Source organism: Rhamphochromis longiceps, linkage group LG18 (assembly GCF_057381845.1).
Source record: "Rhamphochromis longiceps isolate RC_006_pf linkage group LG18, R_longiceps_female_GT1.1, whole genome shotgun sequence".
Classification (NCBI taxonomy): domain Eukaryota; kingdom Metazoa; phylum Chordata; class Actinopteri; order Cichliformes; family Cichlidae; genus Rhamphochromis; species Rhamphochromis longiceps.
This window is the reverse complement of record NC_140574.1, coordinates 13427894-13451125: the sequence shown is the minus strand read 5'-3', so window position 1 is coordinate 13451125 and position 23232 is coordinate 13427894. Positions and strand designations below refer to the sequence as shown.

Sequence of the window (23232 nt, the reverse complement as noted above, 5' to 3'; positions counted from 1 at the left end):
ATAAATGACAATTTCAGAAAACTGTTCATCAGCGTGAAATTGTGAATACTTTGAATATCTCATCATCTACAGTATGTAATAGCATCAAAAGATTCTGGGACAAGGCCAAAATTAAATATTATATGCCTGTCATCTCTGATGATATAGGGGTCCATTAGCATCAATGGCAAATTGGCAGCCTGCACCTCTGGAAATGCACTATTTATGTTGCAGGGTCTACAGGTTGTAGGGCAATATACCGTAATTCCCGAACTACAGAGCGCACCTGATTAAAAGCCGCATGCTCTAATTGTAGAAAGAAAATCAATTTTGTACTTGTACAGGCCGCACCGGATTTTAAGCCGTATGCGTTTCACCTGTAATATGAGATATTTACACAGAAATATTACACGTGAGGATTTTTAACGTTTAATATAAGGTAACATAAACATGGTAACATAAACGTTATGGTAACATACAAAAATACATACTGCAAATGCTTTTTTTCCTCGAACAGCGCCTGTAACACGGCTACCTTTAAGTCTACGTACGTATCGTAACACACAAATTACGTTGCTTATGGTTTTTTTACGGAACAGTGCACAAACAACATTACAACGTCTCTTAACAACTGATAAAAATATATACCGTGTATATATACACTACTTGTCATTTTGATTGGTCTACTGTTACCAGGCAAAATGTTTTTGGCCGCATGAAAAAAGAAATGCATTAGCCGCACGTCAGTATAAGTCGCAGTGTTCACAGTGTGGGAAAAAAGTAGCGGCTTATGACCCGAAAACTACGGTATATGCTCCCATCAACATCTTTTTCTGGGAAGGCCTTGCATGTTTCAGCAAGACAATGCTAAACCAAATACTGTAGCTATTACAACAGCAGGACTTCACAGTAGAGGTGTCCATGTGCCAAACCGGCCTCCAACAGTCCAGACCTTTCATTGCAGTTAGAATCAGACAAGAATGGAACACCATTCTCCCAAAAGTCCAAGAACTGATCTCCTCAGTTCCCAGATATTTACAGACTGTTGCTTAAAGTAGAACGGATGCCACACAGTGGTAAACATGGCCCTAGCCCATCTTTTTTGAGATGTGTGACAATCATCAAATTGAAAATTATCCTATTTTTTTATTTCTTAAAATATTATATCTATTCACTTAAAACAATTAATGTATTTTATTTTTTCTATTATGACTACAATATGGCTTTATGAGATGTGCAAAAAATTGCATTCTGTTTTTGTTTACATTCATCACAGCACCCAAACTTTTTGGAATTAAGGTTGTATTTCTTCATTTTAAATGAAAGGAAAACCTTCTGAATTAATTTCTGTTTACCTGCCTATCTTGGAGCAGTTAGACCACAAAGCTGTAATTTAATAACCATTTCAGCCTTAAATAAAACTGCAGGTTTGCATAACGTAGTGACATAACATTAAAGCAGTCAGTTTTGTGCTTTCCTGTGTTTACTCGGAACTGGAGTAGTTATGATTGTTCTTAATGTAACTCTGTATTTAAGAACACAATTTAGCTTCTTTCTATCTGAACTAACCACAAACTGTTAAATCATTATGTCTCATTAGCCTTTTGTGGTCTCTGGTTAGAAACAGAAAACAAAAATAAGATCAAAGAAGAATTTATTGAATAAATAATACAGTACTAAAATAGAACTTATTCTAAAACAAAAATACAAAAACAACCCCGTTATTTGTTAAAAGTCTTTTAGTACACTGCTGAGACGTTTCATTTTCTCTTCCACGATTCTCTTGTTAGTTTCTGTCTCCTCCAGGAGCTGCCGCATCTCCTCCTCCACTTCAAATACCTGAGGAAGAAGCACAGACAGACAACATCAGCAGCAGAAACACAAACTGCTTTTCAAAACATTTGTATGTTAACTAGCATTTTATTAACCATGTCTTGATGGGTAAAATGCAATTAAAACCAGGCAATGACCAGAGCACACATTGGCAACGTATGACCAGAGGGCCAGAACCGGTCGCTGAACCATCTCAACCCAGCCCTGGGTGTCTTAAAAGGACAAATAAACAATCCAACAAAAAAAGGAAATGGCATATTTTATGTATCAATTTTATCTATTATGTATATTTTATGTTGAGATGATTAAGTCTAATACATCTGTAAATGGTAAATGGCCTGTATTTGTATAGTGCTTTACTTAGTCCCTATGGACCCCAAAGCGCTTTACACTATATTCAGTGATCGACCCATTCACACACACATTCACACACTGGTGATGGCAAGCTACATTGCAGCCACATCCCAAGGACACAACGACCGAGACTGTCCGGGGCTCGAAACGGCAACCTTCCGATTACAAGATGAACTGCCAACTCTTGAGCCACAATTGCCCCCAATAATACCATTCAGTAAGACTCCAAATGAATGTGTGCCACACAAACAAAGCTTTTCTGTGCACTACAGCACTTTTTACTCATATTTTTCTGGGGGGGTGTCAAGATTTACTTTATTGTCATTCAGCACTACTTCAAAGATGTAATGCAGAACAAAACTATGTTGCACAAGCTCACTTCTTGGTTTTTGGACTGAGGTCCCATTCTTATTTGTAATGTGTACAAAAATCTGTGGACTATCATTCAATGCTGTGTGTACCACGTTTACATCAAAGTGCAGCACTTTACTTACTTTATGTTAGACAACATAGCCCTCTGAAGAAAACCCACCCCTTGACTGGAGGTATGACAAAAGAAAACATGCTTTACTTTAAAACATTTTCCTCATCATTATTTTTTAATCTAACGTTGTCACAGTGACTTTTATTTTGACCAGAAAAAGTGATGAATGTCATCAACTGTTGCATAACAACAAACCGTTACAGTATGAGAAGAATTTCAGTTTTTCAGTGACTGAATCTTCCCCATAATTTATAATGAATTATGAATCCAACAGTGAAGCAAGCGACTAAAGTCTGTTACGAAATGCTTCCGTTGCAGCCTCTCTTACACTTTATTTTTGAACTGTCACAGAGGAGGCAAACCAACGCTTGCGTTCCCCTTTCTCATACCAAGACATACCAGTTTCTTTCTTCCACTTTGGAGAAAAAAAACATTTGTGGGAAAGCTGCCCACATTTTACCTTCTGATTGGCCTCTTCTATCTTTTGGTGTTTTTCATTAGCAAGTCCCAGAAGCTCAGCTTGATGGGCAGCCTGGACGGACTCCAGCTGTCGACGGAAAGCATCGTCCACGCAGTGTAATTTCTCTAGTGCAGCTCTGCGGAACAGACCAACACAAACGTGACAGGTTGCGTAAGGAGTGGTACTTTGGATGCTCTCCAAATGCTGCCTTGGGAAAAATACATGTCTGCGTTTTTGATGGTGAAGGGCCACAGGTATAAAGTACTAACACAGGAAGTGCAGCCTTATGTGATCATTTATTTACAACAAAAGCATTCACCTTGCCTTGCTTTATGGGGAAAAGACTCAAACACTTTCCTAATCCTGATATGACATCTGAGACTTTTTAAGTACCATAACATTACAGTTTCATAAGGGCTTTGTTAAAAACTACTTCTTACTGGTGCAAAATCTACAAAGCTATATATCATCTTTCTTCTGAGTTCTTCCCAGCAGGCAGGCAAACATCAAACACACAACAATCAATGATAGAAACCAAACAACAGCACTCTAGACACAAAGAAAGGCAAATAAAATGCATTTCAACATGCCTGACCCAAGAGAGTGAACCAGCAGCAGTGCAAAAGTATCACTGAAAGTCCCTGATAAGGGCAGTCTCTGAACAACCGGGAGAGAATAACTTGATATTTAACATACCTGTGTGCTTCTGTTGCCTTTTCTCTTTCTTCCAGCAGCAAGCACTCCCTGGAATCAAAGTTCTCCTTCATACGCTTCACCTGGCTCTCCAGCCGAGTGAGCAAGTCTGCCTTCTCCTGCCACTTCTTAGTGGATTCACTAAAAAGATGAAAGACACAAAGCATAAAACATACTGGTTTAGAAACAGCTTAAAGCTTTAATGTCTGATCATCTTCGGGTCAGTAGCACCACTAACATTGGAACTTGTTTGATTTAAACACAATTGTTACCCTAAAATGTCAGAAAGTACTCTGCCTAAAGCAGGCCCTTTTCCTTTTTGTGGTTATGCTGGGGTACTTGCCTGTAAACTCTTTTGACCTGCTCGAGCTCTGCCTCCTTGTCTTCCAGCTGCTGCTTCAGTTCCTCCTTGCGCAGGCTCAGATGTTCCACTCGCTCTTTCAGTTCAGCCTGCTGGGTTGTTTCCTCCTCCAGCTGCTCTTGAAGCCTCTTCTGAGCCTTTGCTGCCTCCTCCTTCAGCCTTCGGATCTGATCATCACGCTCCTGCAAGGACTACAAAGCAGTGACTGATAATGAGAAACTGCATGATAATATGAATAAATGCATAAATGATTACAAAGCACAACAATGACGGTTAAAACACAAAAGTTTTGTTTTGTTGTTGTTTAGCTTGGAGTTTGAGCCCTCTGGCTTGAGTAAAACAAGTTCTCAACCTACCTCTTTGAGTCTGCGAATGGTTTCTGTCTGGTCGTCCATGATTTTGGCTTTGATTCTAAGAGTATCATTGTCCTTCTCATTCTGTTTCCTTTGAGCCTCCAACTCAGCACTCAGCACCTCTATCCTGGCCTCTAAACGACCACGGTCCTGAGCCAAAGACGCTCCTGGAAAAGAATAACCCATCAAAATGTCGCTTTAACTCTCTATGTAAACACATGTGGAAGACAAACGTTAAGAGGGATATAAAAAAGAAAGCTGGCCCGGTGTTTTCTAATTGTGCATCTGGGCTATAACCACTAGATGGCAGACTTTTACCTGATAAAAATGTAAATCAGCACGTACTGTATTGAGCCTCTTTTTAAATTACCTCTAAGGTGGAAATCTCCAAAATTTTACGAGTTAAGCACAAGTCAGTGCATTAGATTGGCTCCAGGGAGGACCCGCACCACTGATTGCCAATAAACAGCTAAAACTGCATTATCAGCTTTTTCTGTGCACTGCAGGGCAGACTCAAGGTGCAAAACAAGTACTCTCCTGAATTTTTCCCACCTTGCTGAGCGAGCTCCTGGCCCCAAATCTTCCTCTCTACCTTGAGGCCGTCTATCACCGACTCCTGAGCCATGAGCTGAGACAACACTCTAGCCTTATCTTTCTTAAGCAACTCTAGCTGCAGGCCAAGATGCCGGTCCTGTCCTACCTCTGCTTCCAAGGAATGCAGACGGCTCTGGCAGAGAGAGACAGACAGTATTAATGATCAATGGCCATCTGTCATGGATGGCAGATGGGAAGGCAGCTGGACCATTCAGTATTCATGATGTCTCAAAGTAGTCAGTCTCCTACAGGACCAGGGTTAACATGTTTTTGAAAAGGCAGTGACTGATGAATCTGTGCCCATGCTATCTCACATGAAGTCATATTTCAATATTTTAAATCCTGCAATCTGGGCTCAAATCCAGTTGAAATGCTGGAATAAAAATCACCCACATCTCCCTCTCTTACTGCAATGCTGCACACCTTTAGATCAGTGACAGCGTCTCTCTTGGCTTTGATGAGCTCAGAGATGCGGCTCTTCTGTTCTTTGACCATAGCAGTGAGCTCCTGCACTAGAGAGCCTGATTTCCTCTCCCTCTCTTGGGACTGGGCCAGGGTTGCCTTGAGTTCCATCAGCTCTGCAGTCATCTGATCACACGCCTCCTTTACCTACAGAAAAAAGTGAGAGTGTGGAACTGAATGTTAATAAGAAATCTTGGGAGTTAACCAAAGCGTAGGTCCGAGCATTACCTGACACTTTAATCGGTCAGAACAGTTTCAGAGCCATGGCTTTACAGAAACACGTGCCCCACAATAGCTTTTTCACACTTTTCTCAAAGGTCACAAGTTTGGGTGACTAAGAGCAGAAATTTGTGCAAGCAGTAGCAATCAAAAATGAGATTACATTTTTGAACATTCTGAATTGATTCGAGCCCAATCCTTTTGTAAGCTTCTGTCCATGTGGCAATCAAAGACTACTTGTCCAGAGGCAAAAGATCCTAATTCAATACCAGTTTTCCCCATCGTGCTGAAAAAAAAAACCCATCAGCCAAGTCTCTCCCAACTGGGTGAAATCAAGTTCAATCATTTCACTTTTTAGTGTTCAAAGTAATCATTTATCAGCTGGACTGCTCAGAGATTGTAGTGTAAAATTCAGGGCAACATTACAGTGATTATAGGCCATCTGGATGGCAGGGGTCCATCTTTTAGCAGACCTCAGAGAAGCGAGCAGCCTCAATGGTTAGCGCCATGCGGAACTCGTCCTCCAGAGCAGTGTACTGTTTCCTGCCCTCTGCCAGCTTCTCCTGCAGCTCCGCCTCCCTGTGGCTGTGCCTTTCTTCCACTGATGCCACTTCCTTCGCCACAGCATCATGAAAATCTGCCCCACCGGGTTGTAACCGCAACTCTAGTTGTTTTCTGTAGGAAGAATGACGCAAACGAGGATAAACGCCTCTTTAAATGGAGACTGTGTCGTCAACAGAAACTCTAAAGGCATGTAACTGCTTATTGTAATCTGTTTTTGCATTTGTATCTTTTTTTGCATTTGCATCCAATATTTAATTTAGATGCAAATTTCTAAATTAAACAACATTAGATATTAGAACCCCTTGAAACTTGGCATTCAATCGGGTACCTTGGGGGATTCATGACAAATAAGCAATAATAAAACTTTTCCAGATTTCTAAGCATTTTATAATATTTCAAAATTTATGAGAAAATGTTGCATTTATCTAGGATCACACTGCTCATGAGAAGCAACTCTTTTACAGAAATGGTTTCCATGGCATCTAAAGATGAACTTTATATTTAGCAGGGGTTCTTCTTCTTAGATGTACCTGTGCTCTTGTTCCCTGGCTGCCAGCAGTTCATGCAGCTGCTGCAGTTTGTCTTTGTGCTGTCGTACTGACGCTCTCTGGATGTCCAACTCTCTCTTCAGAGCTGCTGCCTTGTTCTGCAGTTCCTGTTGCCTTTTTATCTGAGGAAGGTCAGCACATGTTTTATACCAGCCTGTCAGAGCTGAATGACCTCTCTGTACTGAATCCTTTTATCTATCTGAATGTATTCACTCCAGGCTGGATCAGTGAACTAATGCGTCGTTACAATCAAAAATTAGAGCGATAAGGGGAGCTCAGCGGCAGGTAATCGAATGTAGCAGAAGCAGTGTGATAAACTTGCTTTGATGGGAGAAAAACTGTATGTCGAGCATCGATTAGCACCGCCTGACTGAATATACCTTATCTTTATCAACATGATTTGTTCTAGGGGAAATAAGCGAACATCTGTACCTCTTCAGCCTGCTGGTGAGCCCTAAGCGCCTCTCCGTGGGAAACGCTTTCCTCCAGTCTATGCAGTGCAGTTTTGTGCTGCTCCTCACAGCTGCGGGCCTGCTCCAGCTGCTGGGTTAGGGATCGACACCTCCCCTCCAGCTCCTCAACACGAGCCTGCAGCTCAGAGTGCCCCGATCGCTCTTTCAGCAGCAATTCTTTCAGTCTGGACGGGGAGAAAAATACGATAAGGGTGTCCAAGGGAAGCCGCGGTAATACCCTGAATTTCTCTTTTCACTTTATATAGAAATTGGTACCAGAAAGCACTCCCCAATTCTGTGATGCCCTTGGCTGTCCTTCCATAGTGTCAAATATGTGATAGCTTTTGAAATTGAAGAACTCTAACGCTATAGTATAGTCAAAATCTTATCTCATGGGAGAGACAATGGAAGTAGAAATGGAAATGAGGCACACAGGGGACAACTAAGAAACTATAAAACAGTAGAAGCAGCTCACGCACAGTAGTCCACTATTAAAATGTGCTTTGATGAGTCACTGTAATCTGTCTCTCGCTGAGCATGGACGGCAACAGTAACAGCCGTGTTCAGTGTCATTAGAAAGTGACAGTTAAGATTGATTTGTGTAATACTGCTGACATATGCGTGTCATCGGGCCTCTAATTACAACCATAATGCAGATTTATCTAAGCAGGATGTGGTGCCAGCGAAGACCGTACAGAGCAGAAGTAAAATGGCCTTGTGGCAGCAGAGATAGGAATATTTAATCAAAGCCTCTGGAAATTTAAACGTTAGGTATATAATCAGGATGGCTGCGTCGCTTAATGATCTTTATACTAAATAGCTTTATTATCGCAGACAACTGCAGGCATACTTGAAAGGTTTTTGGTGTAATGGAGCCAAAATGTGAGCATGATTTCTAAAGAGACTATGGCACCGTGATAGTGAGAAACAGATGAGGATCCATTATGAAGCTGACAACTAAAATCCACAGAGAAGAGTTCAATTATCACTTTTTTTTCCAGCATGATATCTGCTTTAGAGCTGCCTAACAGATTCAAGTGGAGGTTTGTGATGAGAGGCGTCCACGGTAAATGTGCCTCCCTCTTACCTGTCTGTAGTGTGCAGGGCCATGCTCTGAAGGTCCTTTTCCTCGCTGACCTTGGTCTGCAGGCACTTGAGCTCCTCTGTTAGCTTTCTCACAGCTTGTTCTGCTTTCCAGCGTCTTTCCCGTTCCTGGTCACGCTCCTCCACAATCGTCTGAGCAGAACACATACACAAAGTATGAATTCCCAGAGTAAACACACACTGAACGCTTAAAAAAAAAAAAAAAAAAAAAGTCATTTTTTCTTTAAGTTGAAATACCAATTTATTCTTACAGCTCAAGTGTTTTTTACAGTTTTATTTAAAGCATCTCGTTGTTTTTGTAGGAACAATGAAAGCAACATTGAGGATTTTTACCCCCCTGTATAAACAAGTGAGTACCCCTCAAAAAATATTGTTAGGAATAAAAGATATTTCCACCATTTTTCTCTCGTGTTACATCTGCTTTGAGGATAAATCCAATATTAGAAATTACTGCATGGGATACGTGCCAGAAACAAAAGCCTGTGCTTTCCAAAAAAAACATTAAAGAACAACTACCATCTGCCAATAAACATGGAGGACATGACACTGCTTTTTTTTTTTTTTTGCTTTTTTTTAAAAATAATATGCTCTGAACGGGCAGATCAAATAAAAGAGTTGTTTGGCCACAGTGGCAGCAGATATTATCGATGCATATGAATCACAGTTTTTCAGGAAGAGACCCTGAAAGAGTCTGTGAATTATGACTGTAGAAATATTATGACTGGTGTTGCTTTGTTGCCTCAGGATTGGGGAGTTTGCAGGAATTGATTGAACTGTGAATTCTGCTTGAAGATAACAGACGAGCGTTTGTCCAAACGTTGAAGTAAAAGTGGACCCGTCAGCAGGATAAAGAATGGCAGACAAAGAACAAGAAGCACAGATTTAAATCATTTCAGATGTTGGGGGCATTTGAAGCACACAGTATAAGTATGAAAAATCATTAATCTCTTGCAATAGAATGAATTTTACATGGAGATTGTCAAATAATATCAGCAAACTAATGTAAGAGACTTGTAGAGAACTACATGAAATGCCTACAAGAAGTTTGTTCTGTTACTTTGACAGAAGAATGTTGGATCTGTTGATATTTTTGTTGAATAAATGATTGAAAAAATAGAAACTTTCTTTGTGGAAAGGAATCGAATGTTTTCTTATCACAACAAAAAGCCAAGAGTTTCATTAAATGTACTGAAATTAAATAACCAAACAGATGATGGACTACTGGCTTGAACTCTATTTTGCGCATAATTTAACAAAGTTACCACAAAGAAGTTATTGACATCACAAAGATAAAGTCAATGTTACTGAAACAAAGCTCTCAGAAACAAAGAGCAAAACATGAAAAACCTTCTGTTTACTGTGGTCCTATTTCTGCTGTCACCTTCTAAAAGCATTATCCATTTATTCTATTCCTGCATTTTTTTTTTTGTTTACACAAATGTTTCTGCAAACACACCAATTTACTCTCTTTTTGAATGGGGACAGAACCGTTTCTATTTTACAGTCACTCAATAAAAACAGAAGCAGCTAGGTGACCCGTCCATCGTGTACCCTGTAGGTTTCCTCCTCTTCAGTGGATCTGGTTTTCATATCGCCTGAGGCCTTAGCTGCTCTTAAAGGTCCTTTCCTTGTTGGCCTCACTGCCTCTGCACTCCCTGTGCTACCAGCCTTCGTCCTGGATCCAACGGCAGACTTTGAAGCCCTCCGTTTATGATTCTCCTGATCGCTGCACATAAAACAAATCACAAGTATTAAACTGGCTGTAAAATAGATTCTAAACAACCCTCCAGCTAATGTCTGGCTAAACAAAGGTCAAAGCAGAAGATTTACTGAGTTTTATAGGGAAGCAAAGTCTGAACAACTTTGAATTTTGAAGTAATATTTCAAAGTAACCTTTTTTTGATGAGGGCTATTGTGAGATTACTTACCGTAATTGTCGGGCTATAAGCCGCTACTTTTTGCACAAGCTTTGAACCCTGCGGCTTTTAGTCAGGTGCGGCTTTTCTATGGATTGTCCATGATTTTTGTCATATCGTAAGACGATTTGTTTTGTTTGTTCCGCTGTTGTACGGCACTACGTTGCCTGGCGGAAGGATCGGGGTTCAAGAGTGGTATGTTAGTCACATGTCCGTCCGCCAGGCAACGTAGTGCCGTACGAAGTAGCGCGAAAAACAAACTTCAAAGTAGCGCTACGCATTCAGCGGGAGGCATGGATGACGAGCGGCGATAAACTTGCGAAAAGCAAGTTATGCCCAACTCCACCGGTGGATTCTGACAGCGTGGAAAAGTGCGAAAACATCCATGATCACCAACGGATTTTGAAGGGCTGGACTGCTGCATGATGGAGAGGAGGACACCGCCACGGCCCTTCAGAGGGTGTTAGACTCTGACACTGACAACGAGGATTTCTTTGGTTTTGAAAGTGACAACGAAGGAGAGAAGCGGAGAGTGGATGACGAAGCCATCCTCAGCCTGTTTGTATCCGACATTGGAGAAGAGGACTTTGGTGGTTTTAGAGCGCAGGAAGAAGAGAAAGATGGTGAATGACTGACTTTTCTTCTTGTTACAGCCGTGTCACTGCACCTGAGCCTAAAAGGTAGTCCGAATCTATTTTTCTGGTGTGCTGTAGGTTACTGTTATGTACTACATGTGCAAATATGTACCCATAACTTGTTTTTCAAAATATTAATAAAAGGGGTGTGTCTCCAAACAGCCATCTCTTTCCTGACAATTCCCTTTGTGCATATTCTCTTACATATGATAAGTCAACATTGAAACACCTGCGGCTTTTAGTCAGGTGCGGCTAATGTATGTACAAAACAGGATTTTCCCCTGATTTTAGCTTGTGCGGCTAATATTCAGGTGCGCTTTGTAGTCCGGGAAATACGGTAAGTTAAATTTCTGAATCTTAAGCACATGTCATTAGTGGATGATGAAGTAAGATGAGGGGGTTGACCAGAGAAGCGTGGCCATTAATCATGCGAGTGAGCTGCCGGCGGTAATTTCTAACAGAGAGGAGAAACGTCTATAACATATCATCTCTCTGAGGAAAATTTATCACCCCCTCTCAAGTGGGAGGTAAAAGGAATTTCCCTAATCAAGATACCTGATAATATTAAGTTGATGCATGATGAACAATATGGAAAAACCCATTGCTGCATATTGTTTGGTGAATGTATGAATGTGATTATCATTGCTTAGAGGTACACTCTCTGATTTTGATGTAGTGCCCACCAGTGCTGAAAATGTCTTCACATAGTTTAGGTTCATCAAGTTTTAGGCTTTGCTAAGTTGGATCTCAGCTGCTATAACAAAATCAGGGAGTCCAAATATAAACATGATGGCATTTCAAAGCAGCTAACATGACACCAGAAATCTCTTTTGGTGCAGAATCACCTCTCTGATCTCTTGGTCTCTTTGGTGGTTGTCGACGATGTTACGCTGTCATGGTATTTGGGAATTCTCGTTTGCCTCCTGTTTTCCTTCCCGCTGTCACATTCACTTTCTGAAGTGCGGTCTGTGTCCCGCTTGGCTTTCCGTACCATCACCACAGAATGGGCAGATCTTCTGGATTTATTATCTGCAGGGTTCTGGGTAAATAACAAAGAAATACTTAAAGGGTTTTTTTGTCACCCCCCGGTTCCTTATATTTTTCTAGGAAATATAAAAAAGTGGGAAATAGGTACACCAACATCAGTTAACACAAATGGCACATAAGGCAAAAACAGAGTTTTTACAGTGTGAAGCTGTGATCAGACTCTTTTCAGATGGTGGGTCAAATATGAACATCAGTGGCTGAAATCCTGCCCGAAACCATGATAGAGCCTCCACTGTGTTCAACAGATAGGCTACTTACAGCTGGGAGGGGTAAAAATGACAAGAAAGCCTGGCTCATTATAAGCAAAATATAAAGAGCAGAGGGGTGATTTAGGAGTTTTGCACACTACTTTATTTGGGGATAAATCACCATTTAAGAGCCAAATGTGCAAAAATTAATTTATGTAAAGATGACTTCAAAATATCGCCATGAATAATTTATATTGAACAAATAACTTCAAAGTGCAGTAGATTAAGAGAACATCAATTACATTAACATTTAGTACAACTTTTTCTTTCCCACCTTTTCCTACTATCATTATTTTAAAAAAAAGCCAAAAAACAAAAGAAAAAAAACAACAAGGCACATATGCGTAAAAAATTGATCTTCAAAAAGGTGTACACCTGCTGGATGAGCTGGGACATCTGGTGCTCCAGTTTCCTGATGCGCTCTTCATTAACGGGGTCTCCTTTATCAGTCACAGTGGAGCGAACCGGCTGTGCGCGCGGAGGTTCTGGTTGTGTGACTGGGTCTGTGATTACTTCTGAGGTAGCACCTCTCTGACGAAACTGGGTCAGCAGCTGGTCAATGCGGGGTGTGGTGAGAGGAGCATCGCCTCTGACCTGCAACGGAAACTTTCACTTTTATTTCAGAGTTTCCAAATGCAAAAGTGTGGTTTCGAATTATAATGTATTTACAGGACTTCATTGCAGAGACAGAAAAGAGTTAATAACGGCAAGAAAAATGGCTTCTACTGCAGTTTGTTTTCCTGTAGAAAAACAGACAGAAACTGCCATCTGGTGCAATGAATATGCAAAGTAGTATATTGTAAAGCAACCAAACTTTCATCATCCCAGTATACATAAATTCATTATGTTCCAATAATTCAGTGACAACCGGGAAATCTATTTGGCTCGATGATATTCCTCGTTGCAGCGAAGCAGACCTACATAATTAGGTCTTCTATAAGCAAAGCTGTGTAATTATGATATTTTGTCTTAGGTTAATACAAAGTGTTTGTGTGAGGTTTCTCCGGGTGAACCGATTTCCTCCGACGGTACAAAGAGGTGCATTAATTGTTGACTTTAAATTGGACAAAGGTAAAGATGTGAATGGTTGTCTGTCTGTTCTCTGATGGACTGGTGACCTGTACACTGCATCCTGCCCTACGACAGCTGATGGGATAGATGGAATTTGTGTTTTTGCATAACTAACCACCCTCTACTCTTCTGTAAATAGTACGTGCTTTATTTATTAAATTTTTTCTGTGCTTATTAATCTATTATTATATTTTATTTATTTATTTGTGTGTAGTGAACCCGAAAAGTAAGAACCTCATTGCTCAACATACCCACAGTTATTTGTGGTGTGTATGACAATAAAATTCTCGGTTCTTCTTTCTTTTGTATCAGGAGCGCAGGATTTTGATATGCTGCCTATCAGGCAGTTGAGCATCACTCATACAATAAGTGGAAACTGTTCTACAACTTTCTTGTTCTCATGCGTCTCACATTCTGTTGCGTTATGAAAGCTGTAAATTAATTGTTGGGAAATAACTTTATGTTTGTGTCAGTTGCAAAAAAGCAAACACATGGCGAGAGACTTTCCGGTCAAATAAAACAGGATTTAATAACAAAAGTCCCTAAAGCATGGTGAGTATATCTAAACAAATAAAAGAACTACACTGGAATTGATAGTAGCTTAGCATAAAAAATTACCGGTTCATTGTGACTTGTGTCAGATGAGAGTAGAAGGTCCACGTAATCTTCTAGACCGGGGATATCACAGAGACTACTGAGACTTTGAGGTGATCGGTTTCCCAGTCGGTTTAGGCCATCCAGAACAGAGACCTGCGGCAGTGACCGCAAAACAATCTCCCTGTAACCTGCAGTAAGATAGGAACGCAGGTATATCAGAGAAACCTGTCGAGGCTAGAGCTGCCTGATTGCCATGAGTCTCTTATTCAGTAATGTCACATCAGTGGTGCATATGACCTTCATGAAAGATCAAATAATTCATTCTGAATGAATAACCTTTGTGTGTCACCTTCATATGCACTACTGATGTACCCTATTTAATAGGTAGTGAGCACAACTTATGCAAGTATATCTACACATACAGACAGCAAGAGTTGCAAGAGTGCCTTCTCGTATTTAACAACATGAAAAGAGACGCCTTCAACAACTAGTGCTGTGAATTAATCATTAACTGGAAGATATGGATAATGGGTGCAAAGGATCACTGAAAAGCTTTTTACATTAATTTAACTGCAGCCAATCCAATTAATGAAGAAGCCAAATATAAGATAAACAAAGAGATTAAAAGATCACAGTCATTACTAATAGCGGCTGTCAGTTTGACTGATATTCACTGGACTTTCATTACAGGGGGAGTTTTAAATCAGTTATTCTGCAAAATTGGAAAAAATATCCTGTAAAACTGCTGTTCATAGCTGATATGCTGGGTGCTATTATTAAAGTTTGATCCAACTGCAGTTGGAAAATATGAATTAAATTGTTTATCTTTTTTATATATATATAATTTATGTATCGACCTATTTTTTTCTGTAATTGGATAACGTACAACAAACTTTTGCTTTTTGCAAATTCAGCGAACTGACATACTCGCATTTGATGCGGAAATGCTCAAAATAAAGTGTAATCCAAAGAAGCGATCCTGGAAGACCTGGAACAAAGTTACAATTCCAACTTTTCATCTTTTCATCTCCTCTCACCCCTGCCATCAGAGACCCTGGCCTTGTTACCACAGCCAGTCTGCAGTAAACATCACATCATAGTCTTTGGTCCACCACAACAGGAAACCTCATTAGTGCTTATCTCCATCAATAAAGCCAAAATATCATACCCCCTGGAGTCCCATCTGCACTCTAGTCTTCCTTCTTACAAAACTACGCACAATTCTGAAGTTAGCCTAACTCTGCCCAGGAGCACACAACAGAGACACAACCATAAAGCACAACTAACAGAGTATTATTACAAAATGAACATCTTACAATAATAATAATAACAATAATAATCTTTCATAGTAGCTGATGTGATGATTTCTCACTGACTTCTGAGATTAGATGGTTGACATTCCATTTAAGTGCCCTCCATTATGTTTCCTGGGATTTTTCCATTCCTTCAGTGTGTTATAGGACTTTGTTGGTACATGTTAAATGTCTGCAAAGTGTCAAAGGGAGTTTTTCTTCCCCTATTCTTCTGAATTTATATCCATTCTTTGCTACTTAGCAAACACCTTGTTGACAGTCCAGTCTTTCATCTACATCATTATGTGATACATGCAAAATGCCTGACAAAAGGTGAATTTGGGATGTTCTTAAACAAAGAATGAACAGCTACCAAGCAGCTTGCCAGATGCTTTTCTTACTCAAAACAATGACCTAAGGCGTTAGGAGAGACTGGACTTCTTTGTCCAAGGTGTATTTGATGTCCTATCCACTCTAGAAAACCTCGTCACAGAGAGACACCTCCCTGCCCTCTTTGCTCTGGAAGGTGTTCCAACGAGCATCTTTTCAATAGCTGTCCAAAAGCCTTTAGAGGCAAGCACTATTGCTGGTGCCATGACCAGGTCTTCAAGGTAAATGCTTTTAGAAACACCAGATGCAACCATCTGGCAATGACTATCACCTTTATAAGAATTGGAGAGAAATCTCGCCCCTAAGCTGAAACTACCGCCTTGGTTAAGCAGCCGAAGTTCTCAGTCCAGATTATAATATCAAAACTGCAGCCAGACGTGACCACTGTGTCCACATTCACCAAGGAAGTGATTATGCTGGAAATAATAGTACTCTGGGAACATCATATGGATGAGGAAATTGAAAGCATGTCAAGTTAATGCGTGCTGAAGAAAAGGCAGGTGATCCCGCTGACAAAAGGAGGACCATTAAATCAGCTGCCAAAACCACAGAGAGAGCAACTATGTGGCTTTCAATTACGAGGGTGGATTTATGGACAATTCCTTGTGGGACACAAGCTGGGATCAGACCAACCTCAACTAGCTCACCCCACTGTTGTAACACCTACAAAAGCACCTACAAAAGCTTCCACAAGATATGTTTCATCTAGCTAACTAACATACACTTGGACAACAATGACAACACAGCATTTGTAGATATTTAAAACTTTAAATTTGACACTGAATGTATGCAATATGAGTAAGCTAATTTAGTCTGAATTACAGACTACAGTTTTATCACTACTTAAGGGACAAATTTACTTTGCAACAGTGAGCTCCTATTGGCAAAATAAGTCATTTCCTGTATACTGCTGGTTCCATTAAAAAACACATACACACACGCAAACATTTTTTTTAAATGCAAAAAAGACTGAACAAATTGCGTAAAAAATAAATATATGGAAGACTGGTATATTTTTCCGCTTGAGGAGCAAGTCTCACACGCACCATTAGGGCGCTGCTCTAATATAGCCATTTACATTGATGTCAGTGAAAACGTATTGTTGCACTTGCTGGGCGTATGTTATTACACATTCAGTATAGCTACAGGTTCGTACTAAAAATGAAAGGAACAGAAACAAATGAATTCAGAGGGAAACAGCTCAAATATACAAGTACAATGACTTTCAATGCTGAGCTAATGCCCTTTTAGATAAACCATGTTTTCAATGCATTGTGTTTTAATGAAAATTCCATCCCAACAAACATAAGCCTTCTTGTTTGGTTCTCCTACATCAGGCCAGTGCATTTACACATCTGATAGGTCAACATGTACAGCTATCACATCAATCAGCTGCTTGATACAACTGCACTCCAATACAGAAGTGGTCACAGGCTCTATCAGCTGATGTGTCTGCTGGCCTTGTGGTTCAGATAAGATATTGAATACATATCACAAAGCTTCTGGCTCGTTTGTTGCTTCTGTTCTCTCTGCATTTTAAATCTGTATTTCTACAATCACTGTTCACCCTCTGAATATCGTTAAGTACCAGTTTTTTGTTATAGATGTGAACAGGGCTCCTGTCTATGAGTGTTAAGGTTTCCTACCTGGTGACCTACAGACAGGGTTGTCTCTGCCATCCTGACTTAAAATCACCTCTCTTAACCCTTGTATTCCCAGAAGGCACTGCAGGAGGTGATCAATGCTGTCCAGGTAATTGCTATGGAGACTGAGGTGTTTCAGCTTGTACTCCGTGCCATGGAGATACAACAAGCCTAATGAAGGCATGAAGAATTGACAGCATTGAAGCATCATTCACTTGTTAGCATTCTCATTTGGATGCAGAAAAAGAAAACACTGTTCAGGCAAAATTCAACTCACCGCTGAGATCATTTATCTGATTGTAGGACAAGTTTAATCTCGTTAAATTCACAAGCCCATTCAGTGCTGGAGTGAAGGGAGAGGACATTAACAACTGAGTGATTTTACAGCTCATAGAGCAGTGACAGCAATGTCAGGGTAAACACAAGATCCACTAATAAAGAATTATTACTTGGAGAACTCACAGAGAGCAGAGGCATTTATTATCTCTGTTAAATGGTGACTAAAGACTCACCTTCAACCTTGGTGATTAAGTTGCAGGATAAATTTAAAGTCCTCAGGGAAGTGAGGGAACTCAGACCCTCAATCTTAGAAATGCAATTGGAGGAAAGGTCTAAGTGTCGCAGGTGCCAAGCTGAGGTCAGGCCCTTGATCCTCGGGATGTGATTGCAGTGCAGATTAAGTGACGCTACAGTGGGTATCAGGGGAATATCTAGCAAGCTAGAAAGAGGGCAACAAGGTCAGATTCACAGCGGAAGGTAAAACTTTGTGCAAATAAGTACATGTTCTGAAGGTAAATGTGTACCAACTAATGACTATTATAACAATAACAATAAATTTGTTAATTTATTTAATCAATTGCTTAACAGTTTACTTTAAATGATGTAAAATCTCCTCTGAAAATTCTAAAAACTCAATCCAAGTGTTTAAAACTTAGAGGGTATTCAGTTTTCAATGACATTAAAGACAATTCTCATATTTTACTACAAAGAAAATATTCCAGATAAGCAACCTCTTGTGGACTACTAAAAACATGGCATTTATGCAAATACAGTTTCTGTTGCCTAAGTGTCTCTCAGTTGACTGATGATTCTACTTGTACTTCTATTCTCTCCATATTCGCGAGTTATAGTCTTTACACAAACTGTGAGAACTGAAAAAGCAATCAAACATGAAATCAAACAGAATAACTGGCAAGTCCTGACGGCGAATAAATTAAGAAAAGTCAAGCCCTCTGGTTACAGCTTTTCAGCTAAGAGAATAGGTTTCTGTTATTAAAATATTTTTGGGTTTGGATTTTCAGTCTGTCATACACCCATCAGTCACTGTATTAGTTACACCTGTCCTACTGCTATTAAACACAAATATTTACTCAGCCAATCACATTCCAGCAGGGCTCGAGGAAATTGAGGATAGAGTTCATACAGGGTCACCAGACCTGAACAACAGAATATTGGAGAAATGATGTGGATCTGTACATCTGCAACATTTCAATATGGACCAAAATATTAACAATGAATTGCCACAATGAATTAGGAGAAAATGCATCTTACCCTGCAATGAAAAGGTGTGCCTATTACAGTGACTAGAAAGTTCAAATTATATACAGAACATGGGAATTTAGAACTAATTTAAAACTGACAACCACATAGCCCTTTTTTATTTGCACTTGTTTGTCTGCATATTGCAAGACAGTAATATTGAATTCTTGGTAGTAAAGCTTTTGTCCACCTAACATACAGTCTTTTTAAAATCTGTATTCACTAGATAATGAAGTAGATGACGCTAATAACCTATATAGGCCTTTTCCCCACAGTGCTTAACTTATCTAGGCTTTACTTTAAAGAAATAAAATATTTGTGTTACTTCATTTCGCAATTCAACATTATTTACAGCATTCTTTGTCTGCACTGGCAGGAATGTATCATCTTATTTTATCTTATCTAGAATCAGATCTATACAATTGAAGAATGGTACTGATGTCAACAAAATGTTATTCATATGTTATTCACACGTGTCATTCTCATACAGCAATGAGTTATAGTTCACATTGTATGGGGTCTTATTGTTCCTTATAAATATCACGTTTATCATCAGATTAAAATTGTAACGTAAAGCTCGTCATGAAGTAAGTAAATATTCATGCCAGACTTAATCGGTTCGTCAGTGGTACATAGTAGTCCCTTATTAGCTGATGTAATGTAAATTTTGATACGTTAGTTGTGAATAGGTAACTTTACCTTGTTATGTTTTTGTCAATAAGACTCAGCTCCTTGCCTGCCATAACGACGACATGTAGCTGTCCCACCGCTACGCGTAAAGTCAGCTAACTAACAAAATAAACCAAGGAACCGCTACCGACATCAGGCTAAACACGTAGAAAACTCGCTAAAAAAAAGTCGACGAACACATCCTCTGAACAATCCTGCTAAGTTACCCAGCAGGCTAGCCAAAGTTTAGCGACTACCGAGCGGCCTCAAAGGAGCCAAACTTATTATAGGCCATCAACAGAGAACAACTGCAACTTCTGGGAGAGCCCAAAAGCCTTTCGTACTTCATTTTCTAACAAAGTGTTGTAAATTTATTGTTCGTTGGAGTTCAGTTGAACTAACCGCTTCTCGTATCATACTTCCTGTTTACTAGACGTCGCTAACGGGCACATCCGGGACAGATTCTTTGCTCCGCCCACCTCTAGAAACGTAACATGTTCTCTTCACTCATTAGTACATTTCAATTTCAATTTTTAATCATCTTAACCTGCTGCACATCCTTTCAGCTTGATCCCTCTTCCTACCCAATCAATACAAGTCCTTTTGTCATTCCTTAGTGTCCTGTCTCAAATACAACTCGCTATATGCCTTTTCCTTTGCCTTCACCTCCTCGTTCTTTACCTACTTGACAATCCCACTTTTCCTTTGCTGACTTATTCTACCTTTGCCTTTGAATGCTTTACTGCACTTCCTGATTTCATCACCCAGTATGCATTAGAGTCACATCTTTAAATATTTCTGAAGTTTTATCAAAGAAGGAAAGCAAAGCTAAACTAAACTAAATCTGAAGCACTGGTGTTTGGCATGTCAGGGAATTAATCAGGAATGGTTCATAATATCACAGTGTACACTGTGATATTTGTAATACACTCAGTTAAAAGTGTAAATGAATAAAATTAATACACGTGTGAGAAATTTCATACGCTTAATTATGTGAAAGTGATAAATGACAGCCAGAGTGACACCAACTCTGACCATGTAAAACAAATAGAAGAACATAAAGCTGATGACAGTTGACAGTTTTTGCAGTTCTGGAATTATTCATGGAGCAATAATTTAAATACAGATTTCTCCTTTCATGCTTGCATCCCCAAAGTTATAATTAATAAAACTTCCTACATTAGCACCGTCCTTGACTTATAGCCCTGTGAAACAATGCTTTCTCTAAGTTGAGTATCTTCGCTCAACTATGGCTAATCACAGATGTATTATAAAGATCCTGACCCCTATTATAGTCATAATTTATCCAGCAGCTCTGCAGGCCGGTGATTGATTCAGTTCATCTCACAGTGAGCATTGTCCATATTAGAGACGCTGCATGACTGATCACTGTACTCACTGGCTGCTCGCCAGCAACGATAGAACCAATTATACCTGCAACCCAGCCAATGGCCCTCCTTAACCTGTGAAAATGATGATCTGGTGCAAATGAAGTGAGTGAATTAGAAATCCCATCTGTTGATGCTTCGGCACCTTATCTCTCATTGGCTGCAGTTTTCAAGGTCACTGTAATAAAAAATTTCAAAAGACAGAGGGGAGGAATAATCTCAAAGCCAATTAGGAATCAGTACTAATGCACAAGGGTGCTGTAATTAAAGCCAACTGGAGAATTTTAGCATCATTCTGCACCTTTGTTTTCATCTTATTACTCCCATTTGTTTTGAAAATTGTTTACAGAGGTTACAGAGAAGTAAAGCTTCAGGCTTTGGTACAAGCTTGGAAAAGGTTAATAAGAGTGCCTCCCTGATGCTTTGAGCTGAACACTGTCATTTTATTTCCATGCACAAAGTGAGTTTAGCAGGACATTAGGATATATTTTTAATCACATGGCTAGAGCTAAATATTGTTCTCACAACAGATGCTGGTTTTTTTTGTTTTGCTTCAATCTTCAGAAATTATTGGAAAATATCCTTCTCAGTTAACAAAATCCTGACTACACATTGATAATTGAAGCAATTAAATAATTATATGGAAAGACCTCTCAATTCTCATGTTTAAGAAACTGGAAGAATGAAAAGATTATACCAGTTATACAATGTTAATTACTGGAAAAATCTTTTCAGTTGTAAATACACTAATTAGCCACATAACTAAAACCACTGACAGGTGAAGGGATTCATAAACTCGTATAGCACAATGACACCTTCTTTAGGGAAACCTTGAGTCATGGCATCATATGGTTGTTACTTGGACATGCACCACTCAGCTAAACATTGGAATAAGAGTGCACAAGGTCTTGAGACTGATCAATCTGTCCATGAGCGATTCCTGAAATGTACTGAGATAAGTGTGTAATAAATTCATGAAGCATATAGATACAAAAATATGTGCTTTAAAGTTCTCTAATTCGGTGACTGTCTCTACCAAAGGTAAAACTACAGAATATCAACCTCATGGGGATCCTAGATTAAAAGTCAGCAGGCTTACCAACGTTATTAGGATTGGACCATACATATCTGTCGAGGTATTAAATCTGGACCGACAGATTTGAAAATGGCTTGAGAGTGGAGGACGAAGTTTTAGATGAGTCTTATAGAAACTTTCTAAATCCGCTACTGGTGTCATAAGAAGTTAAGTGAAAGTTTCTGGATGGGAGAGTGGGGCAAGGTTAGCTGATCTAACACCTGTACCTATGCAACCCTACACACCTTTTGTTAACTGACCCTAAACTTTAATTAGCACCTTCCTTTTCATCTTTCTTTGAAAGGAAGAACCTTATGAATGAAGCATTTGTTTTTCACAGGTTATTGTGTCCAAGGTTTTTGTAGAGTTACGAGTTATATCAGGTTTGTCAAATGCTTTTTTTAAATCTCAGGTTATAAAGTTCTATATTTTCATAACATGTATCTGCATTATTAAAAAGTTTATCATTAGTTTCTAGACTAAATATTTTATTTATTTATTTAATATTGGCTGTGGGGCAAAATGAGCTCGAGGCTTAGGGGTCAGTTTAGTCAGTGGTTTATCTAACAGCAAGACAAATAAGTGGTCTTAAAATTTATGCGGCATCAAAAAAATGAATAGATCATAATAACTACATTGGATAGTTGCTTGTGCCACATAAGAAAATAAGATAGACACAATGCACCCTTTTTGTCAACACTCATCAGTTCTAGTATTTTTCTTTTTTATTCTTCATTTTGAACAACGATACCTTCAAAACATGTGACGTGCGAGTCTTTATGTCTCTGCCTCCAAAGTTTGCTATTATAAAAATATTTGCAGCATTTTATTCCATGTTGGAATAACATGGAATAAAATGTTATTCCAACATGGAATAACATTTTATTCCATGTTGAGAAACATGCAGACAGCTGCATGTTTCTCAGCTGCAATGTTTCTCAGCTAAACATGCAGCTGTCTGTATAAACTGAAAGTAGAAAGAAAATCATCTCCATCTTCTCACGATGTTGAAAAGCATGAAAAAGGTATTCAATTTAAGACTTCAGTGTTTGTTTGTTTTTCTTAAGAGTTGGTAATGCATATTTGTTGTATGTATTACAATGAATAGGGAGGGAGAGCGAGGCTGGGCTTCTCTGCTTAGGCTGTTGCCCCCGCGACCCGGCACCGGATAAAGCAGAAGAAGATGGATGCAATTTTCCCTCTAAGCCGTGTGCGTGCGCAATTGCGCACTCCTGGCACAGTCTCTGTGCACAGAAAATCTG

General features: G+C 39.5%; 1 protein-coding gene across 2 annotated transcripts; it reads right to left on the bottom strand.

Moving 5' to 3' along the window:
- Positions 1-1616: 1616 nt before the first annotated feature.
- Positions 1617-19949, bottom strand: lrrcc1 (leucine rich repeat and coiled-coil centrosomal protein 1). Of its 2 annotated transcripts, XM_085389073.1 has the most exons (19): positions 19538-19949; positions 17812-18017; positions 17577-17642; positions 17303-17470; positions 13996-14162; positions 12682-12900; positions 11857-12050; positions 10012-10186; positions 8444-8592; positions 7337-7541; positions 6887-7026; positions 6266-6467; positions 5535-5720; positions 5070-5244; positions 4521-4684; positions 4147-4355; positions 3807-3944; positions 3111-3246; positions 1617-1818 (listed from the first exon to the last, which is right to left on the bottom strand). In XM_085389073.1, exons 1-19 carry the CDS (start codon positions 19579-19581, stop codon positions 1708-1710), a joined length of 3054 nt encoding a protein of 1017 aa, XP_085245199.1. In that variant the 5' UTR covers positions 19582-19949; the 3' UTR covers positions 1617-1707. The 2 variants fall into 2 exon arrangements, with proteins under 2 accessions (XP_085245199.1, XP_085245201.1); XM_085389075.1 differs by lacking the exons at positions 17303-17470; positions 17577-17642.
- Positions 19950-23232: the final 3283 nt, after the last annotated feature.